This window comes from Thalia democratica, chromosome 8 (genome assembly GCF_965202585.1).
Source record: "Thalia democratica chromosome 8, ktThaDemo2.hap1.1, whole genome shotgun sequence".
In the NCBI taxonomy this organism is placed as follows: Eukaryota; Metazoa; Chordata; class Thaliacea; order Salpida; family Salpidae; genus Thalia; species Thalia democratica.
The window spans coordinates 30,777,981-30,796,980 of record NC_139172.1 but is presented as its reverse complement, the minus strand read 5'-3'; the positions used below and the strand labels follow the sequence as shown (position 1 = coordinate 30,796,980).

The 19,000-nt window shown below is 35.0% G+C and overlaps 1 protein-coding gene across 1 annotated transcript in view; it reads left to right on the top strand.

Moving 5' to 3' along the window:
* The window catches only part of LOC145843135 (MAM and LDL-receptor class A domain-containing protein 1-like), a 79,259-nt gene extending 61,715 nt beyond the window's left edge, over positions 1-17,544 (top strand). The window contains exons 123-159 of the mRNA XM_082950597.1: positions 164-343; positions 615-807; positions 1,169-1,425; positions 1,692-1,822; positions 2,239-2,393; positions 2,800-2,965; positions 3,258-3,499; positions 3,755-3,931; positions 4,302-4,431; positions 4,753-4,891; positions 5,241-5,402; positions 5,650-5,866; positions 6,234-6,350; positions 6,542-6,681; positions 7,030-7,197; positions 7,501-7,591; positions 7,893-8,069; positions 8,259-8,316; positions 8,571-8,694; positions 8,947-9,162; positions 9,465-9,596; positions 9,859-9,953; positions 10,310-10,512; positions 10,906-11,115; positions 11,415-11,678; positions 11,974-12,103; positions 12,445-12,595; positions 12,836-12,963; positions 13,207-13,366; positions 13,653-13,806; positions 14,018-14,212; positions 14,506-14,751; positions 14,985-15,196; positions 15,704-15,898; positions 16,366-16,543; positions 16,962-17,049; positions 17,337-17,544. Of these exons, the coding sequence (XP_082806723.1) occupies positions 164-343; positions 615-807; positions 1,169-1,425; positions 1,692-1,822; positions 2,239-2,393; positions 2,800-2,965; positions 3,258-3,499; positions 3,755-3,931; positions 4,302-4,431; positions 4,753-4,891; positions 5,241-5,402; positions 5,650-5,866; positions 6,234-6,350; positions 6,542-6,681; positions 7,030-7,197; positions 7,501-7,591; positions 7,893-8,069; positions 8,259-8,316; positions 8,571-8,694; positions 8,947-9,162; positions 9,465-9,596; positions 9,859-9,953; positions 10,310-10,512; positions 10,906-11,115; positions 11,415-11,678; positions 11,974-12,103; positions 12,445-12,595; positions 12,836-12,963; positions 13,207-13,366; positions 13,653-13,806; positions 14,018-14,212; positions 14,506-14,751; positions 14,985-15,196; positions 15,704-15,898; positions 16,366-16,543; positions 16,962-17,049; positions 17,337-17,544 (6,189 nt within the window). The remainder of the gene's footprint in view (positions 1-163; positions 344-614; positions 808-1,168; positions 1,426-1,691; positions 1,823-2,238; positions 2,394-2,799; positions 2,966-3,257; positions 3,500-3,754; positions 3,932-4,301; positions 4,432-4,752; positions 4,892-5,240; positions 5,403-5,649; positions 5,867-6,233; positions 6,351-6,541; positions 6,682-7,029; positions 7,198-7,500; positions 7,592-7,892; positions 8,070-8,258; positions 8,317-8,570; positions 8,695-8,946; positions 9,163-9,464; positions 9,597-9,858; positions 9,954-10,309; positions 10,513-10,905; positions 11,116-11,414; positions 11,679-11,973; positions 12,104-12,444; positions 12,596-12,835; positions 12,964-13,206; positions 13,367-13,652; positions 13,807-14,017; positions 14,213-14,505; positions 14,752-14,984; positions 15,197-15,703; positions 15,899-16,365; positions 16,544-16,961; positions 17,050-17,336) is intronic.
* Positions 17,545-19,000: the final 1,456 nt, after the last annotated feature.

Here is a 19,000-nt window from a genome sequence, read left to right as displayed (position 1 = left end):
TGAATTTTTTAATTTTAAAGAATAGCAGGGGCCGATTTTAACCTACAATACTTTCAATGTCTTAGTAGTAGTTCTTAAAATAAACTAAAAAAAACTTTTTTTGATAGAAACAAATATAAATTGACCGTTAAAAGACTCTATGACCAACCACCCATAATTTTAGGTTGTCATAGCAATCACGCGATCGAGCATGACTAACAGTTACTCAACTATTACGATCGATGACGTCAGCCTCTCCCCAAGCTGTCACGTGGACCCCAACGCGATACTGCCCTGCCCCATAGACACGCAGGCGTGCACAAACGGGTACTGCTTGGACACTTCCAAGTTCTGCGATTTCAGTGTAAGTTGTTGATAAATATATAAAATATAAATTAAGTATAAATTTTTTTTTCAAAAAACATAAACTTTTGTATAACTTCATCTTCAGTTTTTATAAAAAATAAAATAAAGTAAAAAATTCTCCTAAAAGTAATTGTGTCTGACTACTTTTTAGTTTTTTGACTATTTTTGTAACATATAAAACCACAAAAGTGTGTTTCACGTGCAAAAACATTTAAAGTTGTTCAAAGAACACCAGTCAAAATTTAAACCTTTTTTTCACCTTTCACCAGAACGACTGCGGCGACGGTTCTGACGAAATTTCTTGTCCGTCCGAATGCTTCTTCGAGGATGCCGGATGCACTCAGGCGTGGCAGAACGACCCTGACAACGGCATGTTGCTGTGGAAACAGCAGACGGGGGCGCAGAGCAACCCGGTTGGCCAGGGCGGACCCTCGACGGACCACACACTGCAAAGTGCTCAAGGTAACAACAACAAAATTAAAATTCCTATAAAGTACAAAAAATATATGTATCATAGTTGATTTATGTTTTAACGCATAAAGTGTTATACCAGTGGTCGGAAAATAACTTTTATACCAATCAACAACTTTTAAAGGTTAAACAATTTGAAAATAAACTTTTGTAGTAGATTTATAAAATTTTACGCCAACACACTTCACTAGATGTTAGGCATCAGAAAATAGCTTATGCACTAGCATAGCTACTGAAAAAGACCTTACGTTTGTTTTCATTTGACTTAAAATCCCAATTGTCTTAACTACAAACAATTATTTTAAACTAGGAACTATAAGTATTTTTTACTTACTTTTAAATATATATTCAGGTTCCTTCATGATCCTTCAAGTCCCTTCGGGATCCACCGGCAAAGTATCCAGCTTATTATCTCCCACCTACAAACAGTCGGGACTGACCTGCAGCTTCGAGTTCTACTACTCCGTGTACGGTGAAGTTGGCCAGGTGTACCTGGTCACCAAGTCGGGCACGATGACAAGGGAGTACTGGCAGGCCAGTGTGCAGGGCGCGAGCGCGGATTGGAAATACGCCAGAGTTGACCTGCAGACCTGTTTGAGGGACTTCACGGTTGGTTGCGTTTTGATAAAAGATTATTTTATCTTGTAATTGAAATTTATAAAAAACAGTTGAAAACAGTTTAGCGTTAGAAAATTGAATATTAACAGCCAGCTTAGGTTTATATTAATTTTAAGTATAAAACTTTAAGTACTTATGTCTTTATTTTTGTTTAAAACTAGTACTGTTCTATAGTTATTCTAATTTTTTTAAGCAAACATTTATATTGTCTAGTTCTGTTTTTTTATAAGTCTAAAAATTTCTTTGTTAATTTACAGCTGAGTTTCCAAGTTGAGGTAACTAACAACGCGGTTGGTATGGTTGCTATTGACGACGTGGCCTTCCTTTCATGTGCCGACGATACCCAGGTGAACACCCCGCCTCAAACCTGCCCTACCAACCAGAAACAGTAAGTTGAAAAAAAAATATGTAACATAATTGCAAAAAACAGACAAGAGAAGCCTTCTTGCCAGAAACACTAAGAAACAAGTGTTTTTATGTCAAACTGGGTTACTGTATGTATACCATGTTGTAGTACCAATTAAGACTGTTTCTTTTTCTTTTTAACGAAATTCAATGAATGAAAAAATACATACAATTTTTTTTAGTTTTAGTGTTTGTTTTAGTAATACAACAACCAGTTAATTTGGTAAAATAAGAAATAAACTGCGATGATTGTAATACAGTATATACAGTAAATAAAACATTCTTACTCAAATGTGGAAACGGCAACTGTGTGTCAAGTGAGAACTTCATTAATTTAGGCGTTTTTTATATTCACAATAATACATGTAACTATCACGTAAATCTTTTTATTTCACTCAGATGCGGAAACGGCAACTGCGTGCCGGGCGAGAACTGGTGCGACTTCAACTACGACTGCTGCGATCAGACCGACGAGGAGTCCTTCACCTGCGCCAGCTACAGCAGGTGCAACTTCGAGAGGGACTTCTGCGATTGGAAGAAACCACAAACCACAGGTGTGTGAAATTGTTAAGAACGCTTGCAATCTTGTGTTTTAATAATTTTTAAAAGATTGTTGTGCGTTTATGGCATAGCAAAAACATATTTGTTGAATCAAATAAAAATAAATTAAATACATGATTTCGCTTGATAATAACTCAAAGTTTTTTTGACATTAACTTGTACAGTTAAACACAGTCCTAATTAAAAAAGAATATTGTAGAAAGCTACCACTAGACTATAAAATAGTTAAAATAAAATTTATTAACTTGCAAAAAAACACACTGATTTTACAACGTATTTGAGTACCAGAGCTGAGCTTGATTCAATGATTTTAGAAACATTTAATATCTTACTTGCTATTTTTATGAAACTTGGAGTACTTTTAATACTTAATTTTAATAATATAATGAACATTAACAGCAACATCCGAGTGGAAATTGGGAATTGCCAGCGAAAATGTGCCAAGTTTCGATCATACGATGGGAAACAGGAATGGAAATTACGCCTACCTCGATAAAAACTCAGTTGGAGAGGCGACTCTCGTCAGCTCCTTGTTCGACTCTACATCAAGCAACTGCTACTTGAGGTTTGGAGATTGATGATTTAAAAAGTTCAAGTAATTCAATGAAATAAACACTATAAATGTTTTTGGTATAGTGAACTGGCTATTATTTCAAACTATAAAAATAGATCAAAAAAAAAAAAAATTGACAAAAAAACAAACACTGCATTTTTATGCAATAACTAAACTTGACAAATTTACTAAAAACTTTTGCTCTAAGAATAAAATAAACTTTTAATCTCTTTTATTCCATTATACAACCATATGATCAAAGTAATCACAATAAGCTGAACTAAATTATTTTTAAACTCTACAGGTTCTACACCTACGTTGAAGGTTCCTCGGTTCAGTACCTCAGGGTCTCGGTGTTGCCTAGCGACGGTGGCCAGAAACAGGTAAAGGCGACCGTCATGGCGGACCAGACCCAGAAGTGGACCCGGCAGAGTGTTCTGATTGATCCCTCTGGCGTAACCACTGACTACCAGGTCACAGTGAAGGGTCTCGTTCAAGGGGAAAATTTCGGGGTGATTGCCATTGACGACGTTTCCTTCAGTGAAGGTTAGAAAAAGCTAACTTTGTTTTGTTGTTGATGCTACAAAGTTTTAAGGGTATAAGGGTAGCTTTGTATATCTGACTAAACTTTTTTCAAGTGATTTTTAACGATTAACTTGAGATACAGCTTGTTATAGAGTTTACAAATGACTACCACTAAGCAAACCAGTAACACAACTCAATAACACTGTTTAAAAAGCTTTTACAAACACTGTTTGATTGAAAGTGGTAAATTTTTGAAAGTTTACTAATTTTTTTCAGGTTGCGTAAAATCGGCGAACGTCGACCCGGGAACGGGAGGAAACCCCACGCAACCCCCTTGCGGGCCCCAGAGTTTTTATTGTGGGTTCGACCCGTCTTCGGGTGTGTGCATAGACATCAACAAGAAGTGCGACTTCACTTTCGATTGCGCGGATAAATCCGATGAAACAGAATGCCGTTAGTACTTCTATGTTAAATTGTCTTTTAAGTGTAAAAATTTACTAATTTGTTAATGTTTGTCAAGGTCGGAATTTGTTTCCCACTGGTTTTCCAATGGTATAGTTAATTTACACTTTTATTAGTATTAAAGTGTAGCAAAAAAGTATTTTTAATATAATTTTTACAAGAGAAAAAAATAGTATTTTGGAAATAGTTTTATGTGCTAAATATTTTAAATTTTAACTTCATTTTTTTGGAATACTAGAAGTTTTTTCATTAATGTCTTTTACCTAACAGCTAAACAATAAATAACTTGAAAATTTGAAAGTCCCGACCAATAATTGTTTTAAACTTCAAAACATTCAAAACTATCAAACATTTTGTACAGCTGCAACTTGCACTTTGGAAGACGAACCTGTGAACTTATTCGGGGGAATCTGCGGATGGGAGGAGTCAATAGCGACCTCTAACGACGATTTTAATTGGGTCGCCACCGACAGAAAAGACGCCGATCCTGGGTTGGTTTGATTGTGTTTTAAATATTTTCTTTAATAAATCGACTTTGTACATAAACAAATTTATGGTTTAAAACAAAAAGTCAAACTTAATAACGACGTGGTACGTTTTAAATCAAAATAATAAAAAATATGCAAAGATTTGAAATATAATTTAAAAGAATGTACTAAAAATATTTTAAAAAACTTATAAGCTTTAGAATGCAAATATCGGTTTGTGAACATTTTTAGAAATAAAACAACATGTTCAGACTGCATTAAATTTAAAACTTAATACAAATTATCAAGTACTCATCCACTATTTAAAACAAACAAACACACCAGGTTATCGCCAACATCCGACCACACGACGAGCGGATCTTCGGGACACTACTTCTACATCAACAAGGGGATCGTGTCTTACGCGCAGCAAGCGGCAAGGCTGGACAGCCCCATGTTCAACTACGCACATCCAACCTGCCAGGTAACAAATTTCTTAAATTCACAAAAAAAAATTCATTGTTTCATTGAAATGTACAAACGTTGCATTCATTTTTAAGCTTTAGCTTTGATCATGACGGATTAGCTTTGAATAAAATGAGAATTGACATTCGATAATGTTAAGCTTATGTGTATATGCAAACAAAACTTATGTTTGGTTAAAAACATCCATAAACTTACAGCTTCCGCTCTTTAGTTAAACCGGTTTAGCCACAAACGAAAAGTTTAAATAAAACGAGGGCACGCGCTCAACAGTCTTGCATAAACTTAAACCCGTTTGAAAGCTTAAAACTAATCCCAATTAAAACATTTTCACACACTTTTACTTACAGCTTCACTTCTGGATTTACCAGACCGGATCCTCGCCGGGCACGCTGGAGGTCGTGATGTTCGAAGAAGGAGTGTCCTCCCTGATGGCCGAGATCCAGGGAGACTTCGGGTCCACTTGGAAAGAGATCGTGCTGGAGATCGGGCACAGGCCCAACGGTTTCCAAGTCAGTTTTAAATTTCATTTTTTCAAGTTGTTAAAACGCCCACGGGCACGGGTGTTTATCAAAAATTGAGGAAGTAAAATTTTCAACATCTACATTTTAAATTTTCTTTGATTTGTAAAACCAAATGCTAAATGTGCAGCGAAAACAATAAATTTTAAAGTCTATTTAAAAAGAAAATTCAAACTATTAAGATAACAAAGCTCTTTCGAATTTGTGCACGAACCGCATAAAAATGATTTTTTTGCAGATAACGTTCAACAAGGAGGACAGCGGCTACTACTCGGGTCGCACCGCCGTCGACGACATCTCGTTCGTGGGGTGCCAGCTGCCGACCGCACCCGACACTGGTTGCGAGCCCGGGTTGAGCGTGACTTGTGAGAACAGCGGGGCGTGCGTGAACGCGGGGTACGGGGTTTGCGACGGCGTGAACGACTGCGGTGACCTGACCGACGAGCAAGCCTGTGGTATGTTGTTTTTGAATAATATATTTTAATAAATACTTAATTTTTTATTTGGTTTTTAATAAGGGTTTGAATTGAAAAATTGGGTACTGATTTAAGTAATAAGTGTTAACAAACAGGTAAAAATGTTTTATGAAATAAAGAACTTAGCTACTTTTTATTAAAATTGATTTTTCCTATTATATTCATTAACTTTTACTTGGTTCAACACTTTAAACAAAACTTAAGAGTTCTTTGTTCATTATATAAGTTTTAAAAAAATCTTTGAATACAATTGTAAAGTTTAAAATCAATGAGTTTTAAAACCTTAAATAAATTCGTTTAAGTACTTAATGCCGAACGGTAAAGACTAAAAGTTTTTTTTTTCTAGATGCTGCAAAAATAACCTCGTTCGAAGACCGCGAAATTACACTGTGGAGTCAGGAAACTGGAATGGACGATTTTGATTGGACCGTTTGGCAGGGTAAAGCCCCTGTTCAGTTACCAGGTTTGTGTGAACATTGGTAGAAAAAGTATTACTTAAATACGATAAGAAAGTATTGTTTTATTCGATTGAATGTCTGTTAGCTGGTACGTCATTGCAATGGTTACAATTTACCCGAACCCAACATACTAAACAGCTTGATTGCATTTTTTTTCACCACTTTTACTTGTACAAACGCTTTCTTCTCCAAACAGGACCGTACAGGGACCATACGCTGCAGACTTCTTCGGGCCACTACCTGTACGTGGACTACCGGCAACCCAGGAAGTCTGAGGACACGGCCTACTACAACTCCCCGGTCATACAAGCCTCTCCATCCGCTCAAGGATGCATGGTTGGTGGTTTTATTAAATAGAATTATTTAGTAACTGTATAATTGAATTTATTAATTTTTAAGTTTCATGCACAGTGTTAATGGTATTTCTAGTTGTTCATAAAATCTTTAAAATATACCTTTTAAAGGATTTTTTCAATTTTTTTAAATCAAATTCTTAAAACAAAGTTATAAAAAACTATATGCCGAGCAGCCAAAGCCACACTGAAGCTTTGAAACTTTATGAGAATCAAGATTTGTTACAATTCCATATCTATAACAGTTTTGTTCAGTTCGTTTAAACTAATTAACAACAACACTGGCTTACCTCAAGTGATAGCAAAGCAACTTTTATTTTTCACCCAACAGCTGAGGTTGTGGTACTTTATGGAGGGAGCGGACCTCATTCCTCTGCAGATCTTCACCAAGACCGCCTCCAACGGAGGATGGCAGCTGAAGAGGAGCATCGACAAACCGGAAACGTCGAGCACGTGGAACCAAGCCGTCGTCCCATTGGTCGAAACCCAAAACTTCGCCGTAAGTCGCTTTCTAATTGGTCGAAACTCAAAGTTTCGCTGTAAGTTACTGCAGTGCATGTATTTTTCTCCGCTGTATGTTGGGCTGTTTGAAGAACGGTGCAATTAAACTTTCCTAAATTTTTTATTAGATAACAAAATTTAAAATTTTAAGCGTTTCTCCGTGGAACAACGAGTTCCAAAGTAAACAAATTTACATGCAGTCTTTCATTATGTTTAATGGAAGTACTATTGAAAGTAATCTAGAAGTACTTTGTGATGGAAATCAGTGGAAGAAATAACAACCATTATTTTTTATTTCTAGGTGGTGATAATAGCTACAGTAGGCAGAGGCGAGTCGGGAATCGTTGCAATTGACGACATCTCGTTCTCACAATCATGCGCCTATTCCAGTGGTTAGTTGTTTTGGAAAAATAAGAGTTATGTTTGTTCTGAATGTAAATATAGTATTAATTGTATTCGAGGAAAATAAAATAAAAACTTGTAGCAACGTTAAAAAGCTTTTTTATCAAAATTACGAATCACTTTGCAAAATAGTACAAATCAAAAACAAACTAATGTTGTGACAAGTTGTAACATTTGTCCATATTTTTATATAAGAGTAAAATTTGCCTTCGAAGTGAATAAACAACAGCTTAATATGTTTATTTAACATAATAATAAAAAAAAAAAAAATAATAATAATTTTAAACACAGCTGTTCTTCCAACATTGTCGCCGAGCGAGCCACCCCCGTCGGTTGCCATACCAACGACGTGCGACTCCCAGAAGGAGCTCAATTGCGCCCCTAACGGCGGAATTTACTGCATTCCCAACAGCAGGAAGTGCGACTTCAGGGAGGACTGTGCCGGGGGACTGGACGAACAGAACTGCGGTGAGTTGGTAAAAAATAAATGTGGGAGAGAATTTTTAAATATGTATACATTTTTAATTGAAATAAACTAAATCTCATTTATAGTACGTGTTTGTCACAAAACAAATAAAAAAAAGCTTATTTTAAACTTGAAACAGCAAATTAAAAAAAATAGTTCATTAAAATGAAAAAAAACATTTTTTTGTACAGTTGGAATTACTTGCAATTTCGAAAATGGAATTTGCAATTGGTTACCAATGGCTGGCAGGTAAATTAGAACATTGATTTTTAAAATTCTGTAAAACGTGCAAAACTGATAGCATATAAAATCATAAAATTTCTGCAGATTATTACAAATTTAAATATTAATAATTTTATAAATTTAAATATTCAACTATGTAAACTTATTAGCTGTGTACAAATAAAATATTTGGTCTAACTAAAGTGTTGACTACTACGAACTTAACAACTATGACATACATTTTTTTTACTAACATTTATTTTAATTAAAATTTGTTACAGTCAAGCGAGCTGGACGGTAGGTCAAGGGCCGAGTGGGGATGGAAGCACGCCATCTAGTGATAGCACCTCTGGTAGCGGAAAATACTTGTACGCGAAAGGAATCAATACCGGTGCCAATGCTGTGGTGAGAGTTTTTCGATTTTGTTTAAAATCTTTTCTTTATTGTTTGAAACGACTGTTGGTTTGCAAACTCTTTTAAGTTAATTGAAAACGATAAAAAGGAATTCTGAAGATTATAAGGTTGCAAAACTAAATCCAATACACAAACTTTCCTGCAACTTAAACCAGATCCCTATTTAAGGCAGCATTTCATTGCTTACGAAAACACGCCAATCAAAACTTTATTAGAGTATTGTCAAAAAAATACTTTTCTCAGGTTTCCTCCGGAACAATTTCGAGGACGGGTCCCGAGTGCTACATGGAGTTCTCCTATTGGATGGGAGACAGCCAATCGGACGTGGCCTCCAGCTTGTCGGTGAACATCGGGTCGAGCGAGGATTACAGCCAGCAGACAGCGTGGGTGAGGAGCGGGTTGGAGCAGACCGGGTGGATCAAGGCGAGAGCTCTGATTGGACAGCGCAAAAATTTCGAGGTTTATGAGACAGTGATGCGTCAAAATGTCAAAAATATATGCTTAAAATTCCAAAGCCTTTTATCTTAGTTCTTTATTTTTTTATAAATTTTTTGAAATATGTTTTTTTTTTACTTTGAACTCTTTCAGTATAAATAAGTTTAATATAATTTAAGTTATTTAAATTTACTCGTAATTCAGTTGCGCCAAATAAAAAAAAAATCATCTCCTTTATTGGAAGTTAATTTAAGTTTTTATAATACTTTACCAGTCGTTTTGACTTAACTTTTAAAAAAGTCCCTAACTTGGAATTAAATATTCAGGTGTTGATCCAAGCGTTAGGAATGACGTCAGCGACAACCAGCATCGCCATTGATGACGTCACTTTCGTCAACTGTGAACCCCCAATGCCTCAAGCCACGTGTCAAAGCAACGAGATTCAGTGCGCCAACGACGTTTGTTTTTTTGCTTGATTTACTTTTTTTATGCGTAAACGTCTCAGGTTTACTGGTGTAATATTTTCAAGATGCAGTTTTGTTGACCAACAAATAAACTAATGAACTGTATGACTAAACTAATGAATTTGTTAGTTGAAATTAGCTTAATTGAATTGTTCTTTTCTTCAAACTTAATATCTTTACACTAAGGCGTTAGCATTAAATTTATTTTTTGAAGCAATACAGGTTTTTCTAAGCCTTAAAAACTAACGTACTGCAGGTTTGTGTGCCGACCGATCAAGTTTGTGATTTTGCAAACGATTGTGGAGATAACACAGACGAGCTTGAAACTATTTGCTACCTCAAGAAACCTAGGTATATAATAAAATTTCAAAATAAACTTGCTTTATCTAAGTATTGGAATAATAAGTCGTTTAGAGTGTTAGCTAAGATTAGCCATAACAAAGTGTTTCTTATAAGTTAAATTATAAAACAAGTTTTATGATTTTTTGTAGCAGCACTTTAACTTTTATTAAAGTTAAGTTTGACTAATTTTTATTGAGTTTACTGCGCAAACATGAGTTAGTTTTAAACTTTTAAAATTTAAACCACAAAATATTGTTTATTAAAACGTTAAAGGTACTATTCTATCATCTAATTATCTGAACATAAAAATAATCTAAGAACAAAATCTCAATTACTTTTTTATGAAGCTTTTTTTAATCTTTCAGATGCGACTTCGAGTTGGACACTTGTAACTACCAGGTTGAACCTCAAGAATACTTGTGGCAACTGGTAAATGGGGCGAACGGGAAGAACGGGGTTGCGCCAACTAGCGACCACACCCTGGGACTACCTGAAGGACATTTCATGTACGCTAATATCAACTCGCTTTCGGGCGCCGACAGCGGCAAGGCCAGATTCGCAACTCCAGGTAATAGTATGAAACAATTAGTAGTGTTTAAAATTGAAAATGGATAAAGTTTTAAAACTTAAGAAACGTGTAATATTGGTTTAAAATATTTCGTAAGAACTTGTTTACCTTAAAAGAACTTTTATAGACTTTAGGACTGAGTTAGGTTGTTTTAATTGTTTAACTTAATGTTACAACGACTTATTTAACCTCATGAATTACAATAATTTTATTTTGAGCTTATACATATACATGTATGTAAACTTAAGTTTAAGCTAGTTTCTTATAAAACTTCAATTAATATTATTTTCTATTACAAGTGTAACTTTCTTGACAATAAAACATCATAATTTAATCCTTAATTCTTTATTACCACAGGCTACTATAACTAAAGTTTTTACGATATCTTCACAGGATTGTTCCTGTCAACATCTGCGAACTGTTACGTCAGGTTCTACGTGCACCAGCTTTCATCTGATGACGTATTGAACGTTTACGCCAGGACGTGGATCGGAACCACCCAGAAGGACTTCCAGCTCCTAACGGACACTTCAGACGGTCCTTACGGAGATTTCTGGCAGAGGAGGGAAGTTAAAGTGCCCAAGATGAACGATAACTTCCAAAGTTAGTAATATTTTGATAACATCATATTTAAATAAATATCTAAAAAAGCATTAGAAAATTTATTTTTTAGACAACTTAGTATTTATAATGGTATTATGGTGAATTTAAGTTAAAAAATTCTTTAACTGATTTAATCAGAGAAATATTTAATATTAATAATATAATTTAAAAATAGTTTTCCTAGCTCAACTTTAAATAAGCAAACTTAGTTAAGTTATTACTAACATAGTTCTTTAAATACTTTTACGACGAAGCTAAAACTTGGTTATAAAACTCTTATGATTCAATCCAATCAACAGTCGTGTTCGAGTCTGACCACCGGGGCGGAACGAAATCGATCTCATTGGACGACGTCAGTTTCACGGACGGCTGCACATACGATGCGGAGGGAAGTCACGGGAATTCCCCCACGAAACCGCCACCTAGTGCCGAGTGCGGGGAGGGATTGTACTCGTGCGGTGAGGGCAGCACAGGTTGCTACGGAGACGAGCAGCGGTGCGACTTCCTTGACTACTGCAAGAACTTCCTTGGCAACGGACTGCCTGGCGACGAGGCCACTTGCGGTTGGTTGGAGTCTAAAGATAAAATTCTCAATTAAAAAAAAACAAGTCAAACTAAGTTAAGTGGAAGTATATTTCGTTTGATTTAAAGTATTTTAGTAACCGAAAAACTTAATGCTGTAACACATTTAAGTTTTAATTGGAATTTGTTCACTTTCTAAAATTTTTATCTTCTATATACTGACTAAAATTCAATTTTAATTCTTACTCCTCAAAAAATTCTATCAGCTTTTACATCTTTTTCATATTTAAGGTTAAATTTCTAATTTTTTTATTTAATCGATACAAAACTGAATAGGAGCACAATGTACATTTGAATACGACACCTGTGGATGGAAAAATTCTCCTTCTGCGGGTTCAGAAACAGATTGGGTGTTCACCAAAGGAAGCACAGACCCCAATGTGCCCAGCAACGACCACACAACTGGGTAAGTATACATTTTGTTCAGTGTAATGAATTTTAAATTTATTTTATTGCAACAAACTAAGTGTATGAGATATGCACACAAGGAAACATACTTTCAAACATGACCAAAAAAAATTCTCAATTAGGTTTTACAAACTGCTCATTTCAACACTATGTAGAACTTTATTTAGAACATGACACAACTATCACTTTATGCTTACTTTTTTTGCTCGAAAATTGCTAAATTGTTTCGTAGATCAACTTATTACGAAACTTGTTTTTAACCACTTTATTTTTTACAAGTTTCATTACAAAACATAAGTCTCCAACCATACACCACAACAATAACTCCCTAACAATCAGATCGTCGGTGGGTAGCTTCATGTACGTAGCAACCGGGTCCAGTGTGGCCCCGGTCGGCACGAAATCCCACCTGATCAGCGACGTTTACAAAATGTCCAAGGACTCCTGCCAGATGAGTTTCTACTACACCATGAAGTCCCTTGATGACAGTGTGAGTTTTGTATGCGTAGTTCTTAATGTTTTGTTGTTTATTTTTTTAATTTCTAATAAATATATAGTAGTTTGGTCAAATTTTGGTGATTTTTTAATTCGTACTTTGGTATTTGTTTGTTGTTCGAATTCTACTTTTAATATCACTTTTCTAAACTCTACAAGCAAGGCGTTGTAAAACAACGAAAATATTTATTTCTACCGTTAGAAACACACCTTAAAAACAAGTTCAATCTTACAGAAAACGGACATAGGATCATTGAAGGTCATAATAAAACTTTCAACTGCGGCCCCCCTCACCCTACTCAATGTTCAGGGAAGCCAGGGATCGGCGTGGACCCAAGCTACAGTTATGATCGGAAGTAAAAGGTTTGGCATTAGAAACTACTTGTTAAATATTTAATCATGTGAAAGTCTATTAAAAATTATAAAGTTTTTCCTTTTATGCGGATAAAAGCATTAACTATATTTTATTTAATGTTGTTGTTTTGTAATAAGTTTGTACTTTAAGAAAAATTGCAGCGAAACTTGACACCTAATACAAAACTATTTGATCTCTTTACAAACAAAATAAGTTTAAAAAAAAATAAATAAACTATTTTTTAATCGCAGCGATTTCGAGATTATGTTCGAAGTTGAGAACGGAAAGGACGCGGGTCACGTGGCGATTGATGACGTCATATTCGCGGGTTGCGGCGACCAATCGGCTGGTCACAACTGTCAAGTCGGATTGTTCCAGTGCGACATGGGCATCTGCGTCCCTGGTCACCAGGTACGGTTGCTATGCAAATTTTTAAAAGGTTTAAATAAAACGGGATAACCAGAAGTATAGGGTTTTATTAGTAAAGGTAGGTGTGTATAACAGTGAAAACTTGAAGAACAAAACATGAACAAAATAAAAATACACATTTAAAAAAAATTATACAACAGTACGAAACTGTTTGATAATAAACTTTCTTAGAACTTTATTGACAAAAAAAAATTATTATGCACAGTGTAAAACCGTTTTTCTAAAAACTTTTTAAAACCATCTTTACAATCGCAACACTTCTTTTAAGGTGTGTGATTTGCACGACGACTGTCCTGACAGCAGTGACGAAGTGGGCTGCAAGTTCACCAACGGAGACTGCACATTCGACGGGCAAATATTCGAAAACGGTTGCAGGTACACCCAGAACAAAGACGACAACTACGACTGGATCATTTCCACCGGTACTTGTTTCAACTGATTTTAAAAATTATCTTATTTTGCTTATTTTGATTTTTCGTAAATGTTCGCTTTCAACTATGTTCTTAAATGTTTTTTTAATAAGTATTTTACTTTTGGTTTTTTTTCTTAAAGTTTTTGCCACCGAGGCCACTTTAGCTCGTGTGTATTTAGCACTAAAAGTATCAAAAAGTTCAATTCAAAGTTTTTCCAAAGGGGTCACCAACGCCAGAGCCACCCCGACCTCATCGGGGCCGCCCACCGACCACACTCCCGACTCGCAGAACGGCAAGTTCGTGTACGTGGACGTGAAATCGTGGGACGTGGGCGCCACGGCGGTGCTGACCACCGGGGACGCTTTCAAGGCCAGCCACGACCTCTGCGCCGTCAGGTTCTTCTACTACATGACCGGTTTGTTTAGGTTTTAGTCATTTGAAAAGTTTCCACAAGTAACTTGGCTAGGTTTTTTTTGCAGGATTGTTTTTTAATTGAGTCTTGCATTGCACTAGGTGACTCCATTTTTTTTAATGATAAATTTATATTTGTAAGTAGTACTTTAAAGTTAGTTGAGTTTATCTTTGAGTCTTGAAACTTCGACGCCAAATTCTACCAGATTCAAACATAAAGGTGTTTGGTATTTAATCTAGGATGGATAACTGTTTTACACTTAAATTGTCAACAATCAAACTTTCAACCAATGACAGGCTCGGACACTTCCACCATCCTCAAGGTGTTCGTCCAATCAGCGGACGGTAAATCGCGCCAGCTTGCGGCCACTTTCGTCGGCTACTCGGTGCTGTACGACGCCCAGTGGCAGTACGCCTACGTTCCCCTGGCAACCACCCACGACTTCCGCGTGCAGTTCGAAGGGGCGGCGGGCGCGGGGAATACCCAGTACGGGGGAGTTATTGCCATCGACGACGTCACCTTCAACAAGGAGTGCACCACAGGTATGTGACGTCATAGATAATAAATTCTTATTTTTAAACAGATCCATAAAGTATTGTTCATTGAAGTGATTTACAAAGTTTTTACGAAATGCTAAAATAGTCATAAAGTTTGCAAAAACTTTTCTAATATCACCAAACATTGAAATGAATATTAAGCATATTTACCTTTATTTTAGTATTATTCGGTTTAAAATCACTAAGACTTGTTATTATGACGTCATAAAAATCAACAGGATCTTCTCCCACCCCTCCGCCTTTAGTCTGCTCCTCCGACGAGTTTTCGTGCGCGAGAAACGGAGTCGTCGAATGCTTGACCACTAGGTGGAAATGCGACGGGGTGACGGACTGCGACGACGGTTACGACGAGGTCGGCTGCCCTCCAGTGTCGACGCATCCGCAGCAGACCACGCCCAGCCAGAACACCGGGCAGTGTCGACCCGACCAGGTTTGTTTTTCAAACTAAATAAAAAAATTAAAAGGTTTGTACATCTTGAGCATTGTAATTTTACTAAGGGCTTTGTTCTGATGCCACTTTTGTTTCTTTATAATTTAAGCTTTAAACAAAAAATATTTTGTTCTTCTATTAGCGAGACATGTTTAGTCTGAAGAAATTGAGTAAAGTAAAATTGAGTAGCAGTAGAAACTAGCTCAGAAAATCAGATAAATAGTTGAAGTCAAAAACATAATGAGTTATATGTTTACACTTTTCTACGCTTATTAACTTGAATGAAGCTTTTTTTCAAGAGTTGCACAATCTTTGTAGTGTTTTTGAAGTATTGAACATAAAAAAAATCATTACTTTTTTCCGGCGCAGCTAGTCTATGGAAATTTAAAAAGAGCGTCGAAACCGTGTATTAAATTACATTTTAGAAAACTCACCTCAAACGAGCAGTTGTTCAAATTAAACTCACAATCAAAGCGGTTCTGAACAACTTTTTTAATCAACTCACAGTTCCGATGCAAGGACGACGAGTGCGTGGCGGGATTGTACGTTTGCGACGGCGTTGCAGATTGCAGCAATGCAGCGGACGAGGCGCAATGCAGCAACCAGTGCAAGGCCGGCCAGTTCTACTGCTACAACGGCGGCGGGCAGTGCCTGGACGCTTCGCTGCTGTGCAACGGAAAAGTCGACTGCATGAACTTCATGGTAAGTGTTGCACGTGTGTTTAGTATATAACTGTTGTTTTGTAACAAAAGTTATTCAAAACCTTAAGAACATTGTATTCTAAAACAAGCTTAAAGTTAGTGTATATAAAGTAAATTGTTTAATAAAACCTTAAAGAATTTTTCAACCATCTCACACATGTACTTACTATATAACCAACAAAAGACTATGGCTTTAAATGTTTTAATATTTTTTGCTAAACTTATTATATGAGCTGTTAGTTAGAATCACACTTATCAAAACAGACAGACGAGAGCCTGTGTCAACCCGCATTCAAGTAATAACTATGCATAATTTAAATCAATCCAAAAGAAATTAAACAATTTTTTTATGCTTTAAACTATACTAGTACACACCATAATAACAGCGTTTAACAAATCTTAAGGAACTTTTCAACCGTTTTACACTCGCATCAAATACATGAACATAATACACATACATACCAACAGACGGACGAGAGCCTGTGCCAACCCGCGTGCCCGCCCAACTACTGCTCGTCCCACGGGAAGTGCTCCCTGGTGAACAACGGGGGGCCCGCTTGTAACTGTGATGACGGGTACGTGGGAGTGAGGTGCGAGAAGAAGAGGGATCCCGTGGAACAGAAGGACACCGACGGAATCAACGGAGGTATGGTTTGATAAATGCACAAACAAAAATATACGTGTTTTTGTTGAGTTGTATTTTTGTATGGAAAGTGCTTGAAATTTCTTAGAACGTTTTGTTGACTCTAAAGTAAAATTAAACATCAGGATAAACAATCAAACTTCAGCAGGTTTTAAAGCGTACTTTATTTAAGGATACTAATAAGTTTATCGGAGTTGTTTAAAATAAACAAATGAAAAGTTATGGTTTGTTATAAAGTAATGTTAATATCTGATACCAGCAGGCTTAACACGTTTATATGTTTAAACGTATTTTGTTACGTATAAGTATTTTATATTAAAAACTTTTTTTAGCGTTATTTAGTGAAAATCTTTTTTAAACCGTGCAAAAAATACTTCGTACTAAGTAAATAAAATGTAAACTTTTAAATAATAATTTAAAGGTCAAGTGGCGGGGATAATAATTGGTTCAATTCTCGGTCTTGCCATCGTCGTTTTGTTGTTCTGGTACTTGTACGACAGATCCGTATAGTGAGTTATATATATATATATATATATTTGTTTATTAATTCTTTTATATTTGTTTAAAACATTTTTATTAAACTAGCATTCTGTTGTTCGATGCAACTGATATAGTTTTTAGTCCAGATTAAAGTTGTTTTGTAAAAAAAGACTTATAAAGAGTTTGAGGATTTTAAAATGAAGTTATACTAATTTTATCACTTGATGAAAGTTTACAAGAAATAATTTTCATTTGTTTTACTTACTGCAGTATATATTTATTTACAAACACAAAAAAAAAATCTTACTTCCTGCAGCACGAAAAAGTCGCGGGGAAATTTCGGAAACCCCCTATTTGACAACTCTGTCGGAGGCACCAGGGATGGACAATACGAAGCGACGGAAATGGCTTCCACGTCTGTTTCCGTTCGCGCCAAAAAGGACCAGGGACTTCCCCTCGAAGACGGTGGTCATGACAACCCCAACTTCGAAAACCGCCAATCATCACACTTTCAGAATTTTTAATTTCTTTTAATTTTTAATCTTGTTTGATCTTAAATAAGACAAATTTCAATTTTTTAACAATTCCAAAAAAAAAATTAAACCAGTTTTTATTTAGTTTTGAGTTGTATTTGTAATGTTTTTGTTTATTTAAAAGTCTTTGTTTTAACTTTTTTATTTATTGCCACGCCGGCCTTTCCTTTTTTACATTTTAACGTCATTTGTACTTTTTTTTTATGTAATTTGTAATTATTTCGCCTCATGTGCCAATCAAAATGTGTAATAAATTTTAATAAAAAATAGTTTTTCTGTTGTAAAGTAAACGTTAAACTTAGTTGCATTACAAAACAACATTAAAACAAAAAATATACATTTTTAATTATGTCAAATACATTATTCACTAAAATATGTTTTTAACCCTTACTAAAGTAACCTCGATAATTTTCATAAAAATATTAGAAAGAGTTTAAATAAAGTATACTTTTATAAACGATGTATTGAAGTTTTAGGAAGGGCTCAAGATATAACATATCAAACCATTGAACTGTATAAATGATGAAACAAACAATTAGCCTCTAGAAATTCAGATTTTATTTTTAAACAAGATAAATTTAGAAAATAATATCATCACAAATTTCAACGTGTAAACAATCTAATCTATATCAAAACAACTCGTATATTTATTTTTGTTTTATAAACTTTTTTTTAGTTGTAATAAAGGTAACGATTAGAAGTAAGTCAGTATTATTTACCGGTGCGGTTTTAAGAGACAAACTTACATAAGTAAATGTCTCATTCGTGTCTAAATAAATGACTTAACTTATAATATTTCTGTGACCTTTTACATACTGTTAACTTTTTATGTTATTTATGATTTACGTAAACCTTTTTATTTTTAGTGCAGGAAACATGCTTTATTATTGAAAGTGAAAAATAGCGGAAAGTATACAAGAAGGTCAGTCTGATTTTTATATTTGCTGAATTTAAATAGTTAAATATTAAAGTAACAATAATTAAGTTTAAAAACAACATGAAAACAGTTTTTTTTCGATGACTCAGCAAATATTCAAATCAGATTGACCTTAAAGTATATTAGCCAAAAGTAGCTAACCTTCAAACTTAATTTGAAGATCTATGTCGAAATCACCAGCGTGAACTATTTTAAATTTGAGTTCCCGTGACCTATTTTTTTAATCATTTTCATAAACTAAAATTATCAGCTTAGCGTTGTAAAGCTTTTAAGTATGCTAATAAAAAAAATGCAAAATCTAGAATATTTTTGCTGAAAGTTTAGTTATCAGAATTTTATAAGATAAATTTTACTTACCATAAACTGTTCTATCTTTCATAAGTGAGTTTTCTTGTTTTAGGTTTATTTTTATGATTTAGGTTTTAGGTTGATAAATTATATGGTATATCATAAATACATAAGTCTTAAACTTTATCTAAAGTTTAAGCTTTTTTTTGTTTCAAACTTAAA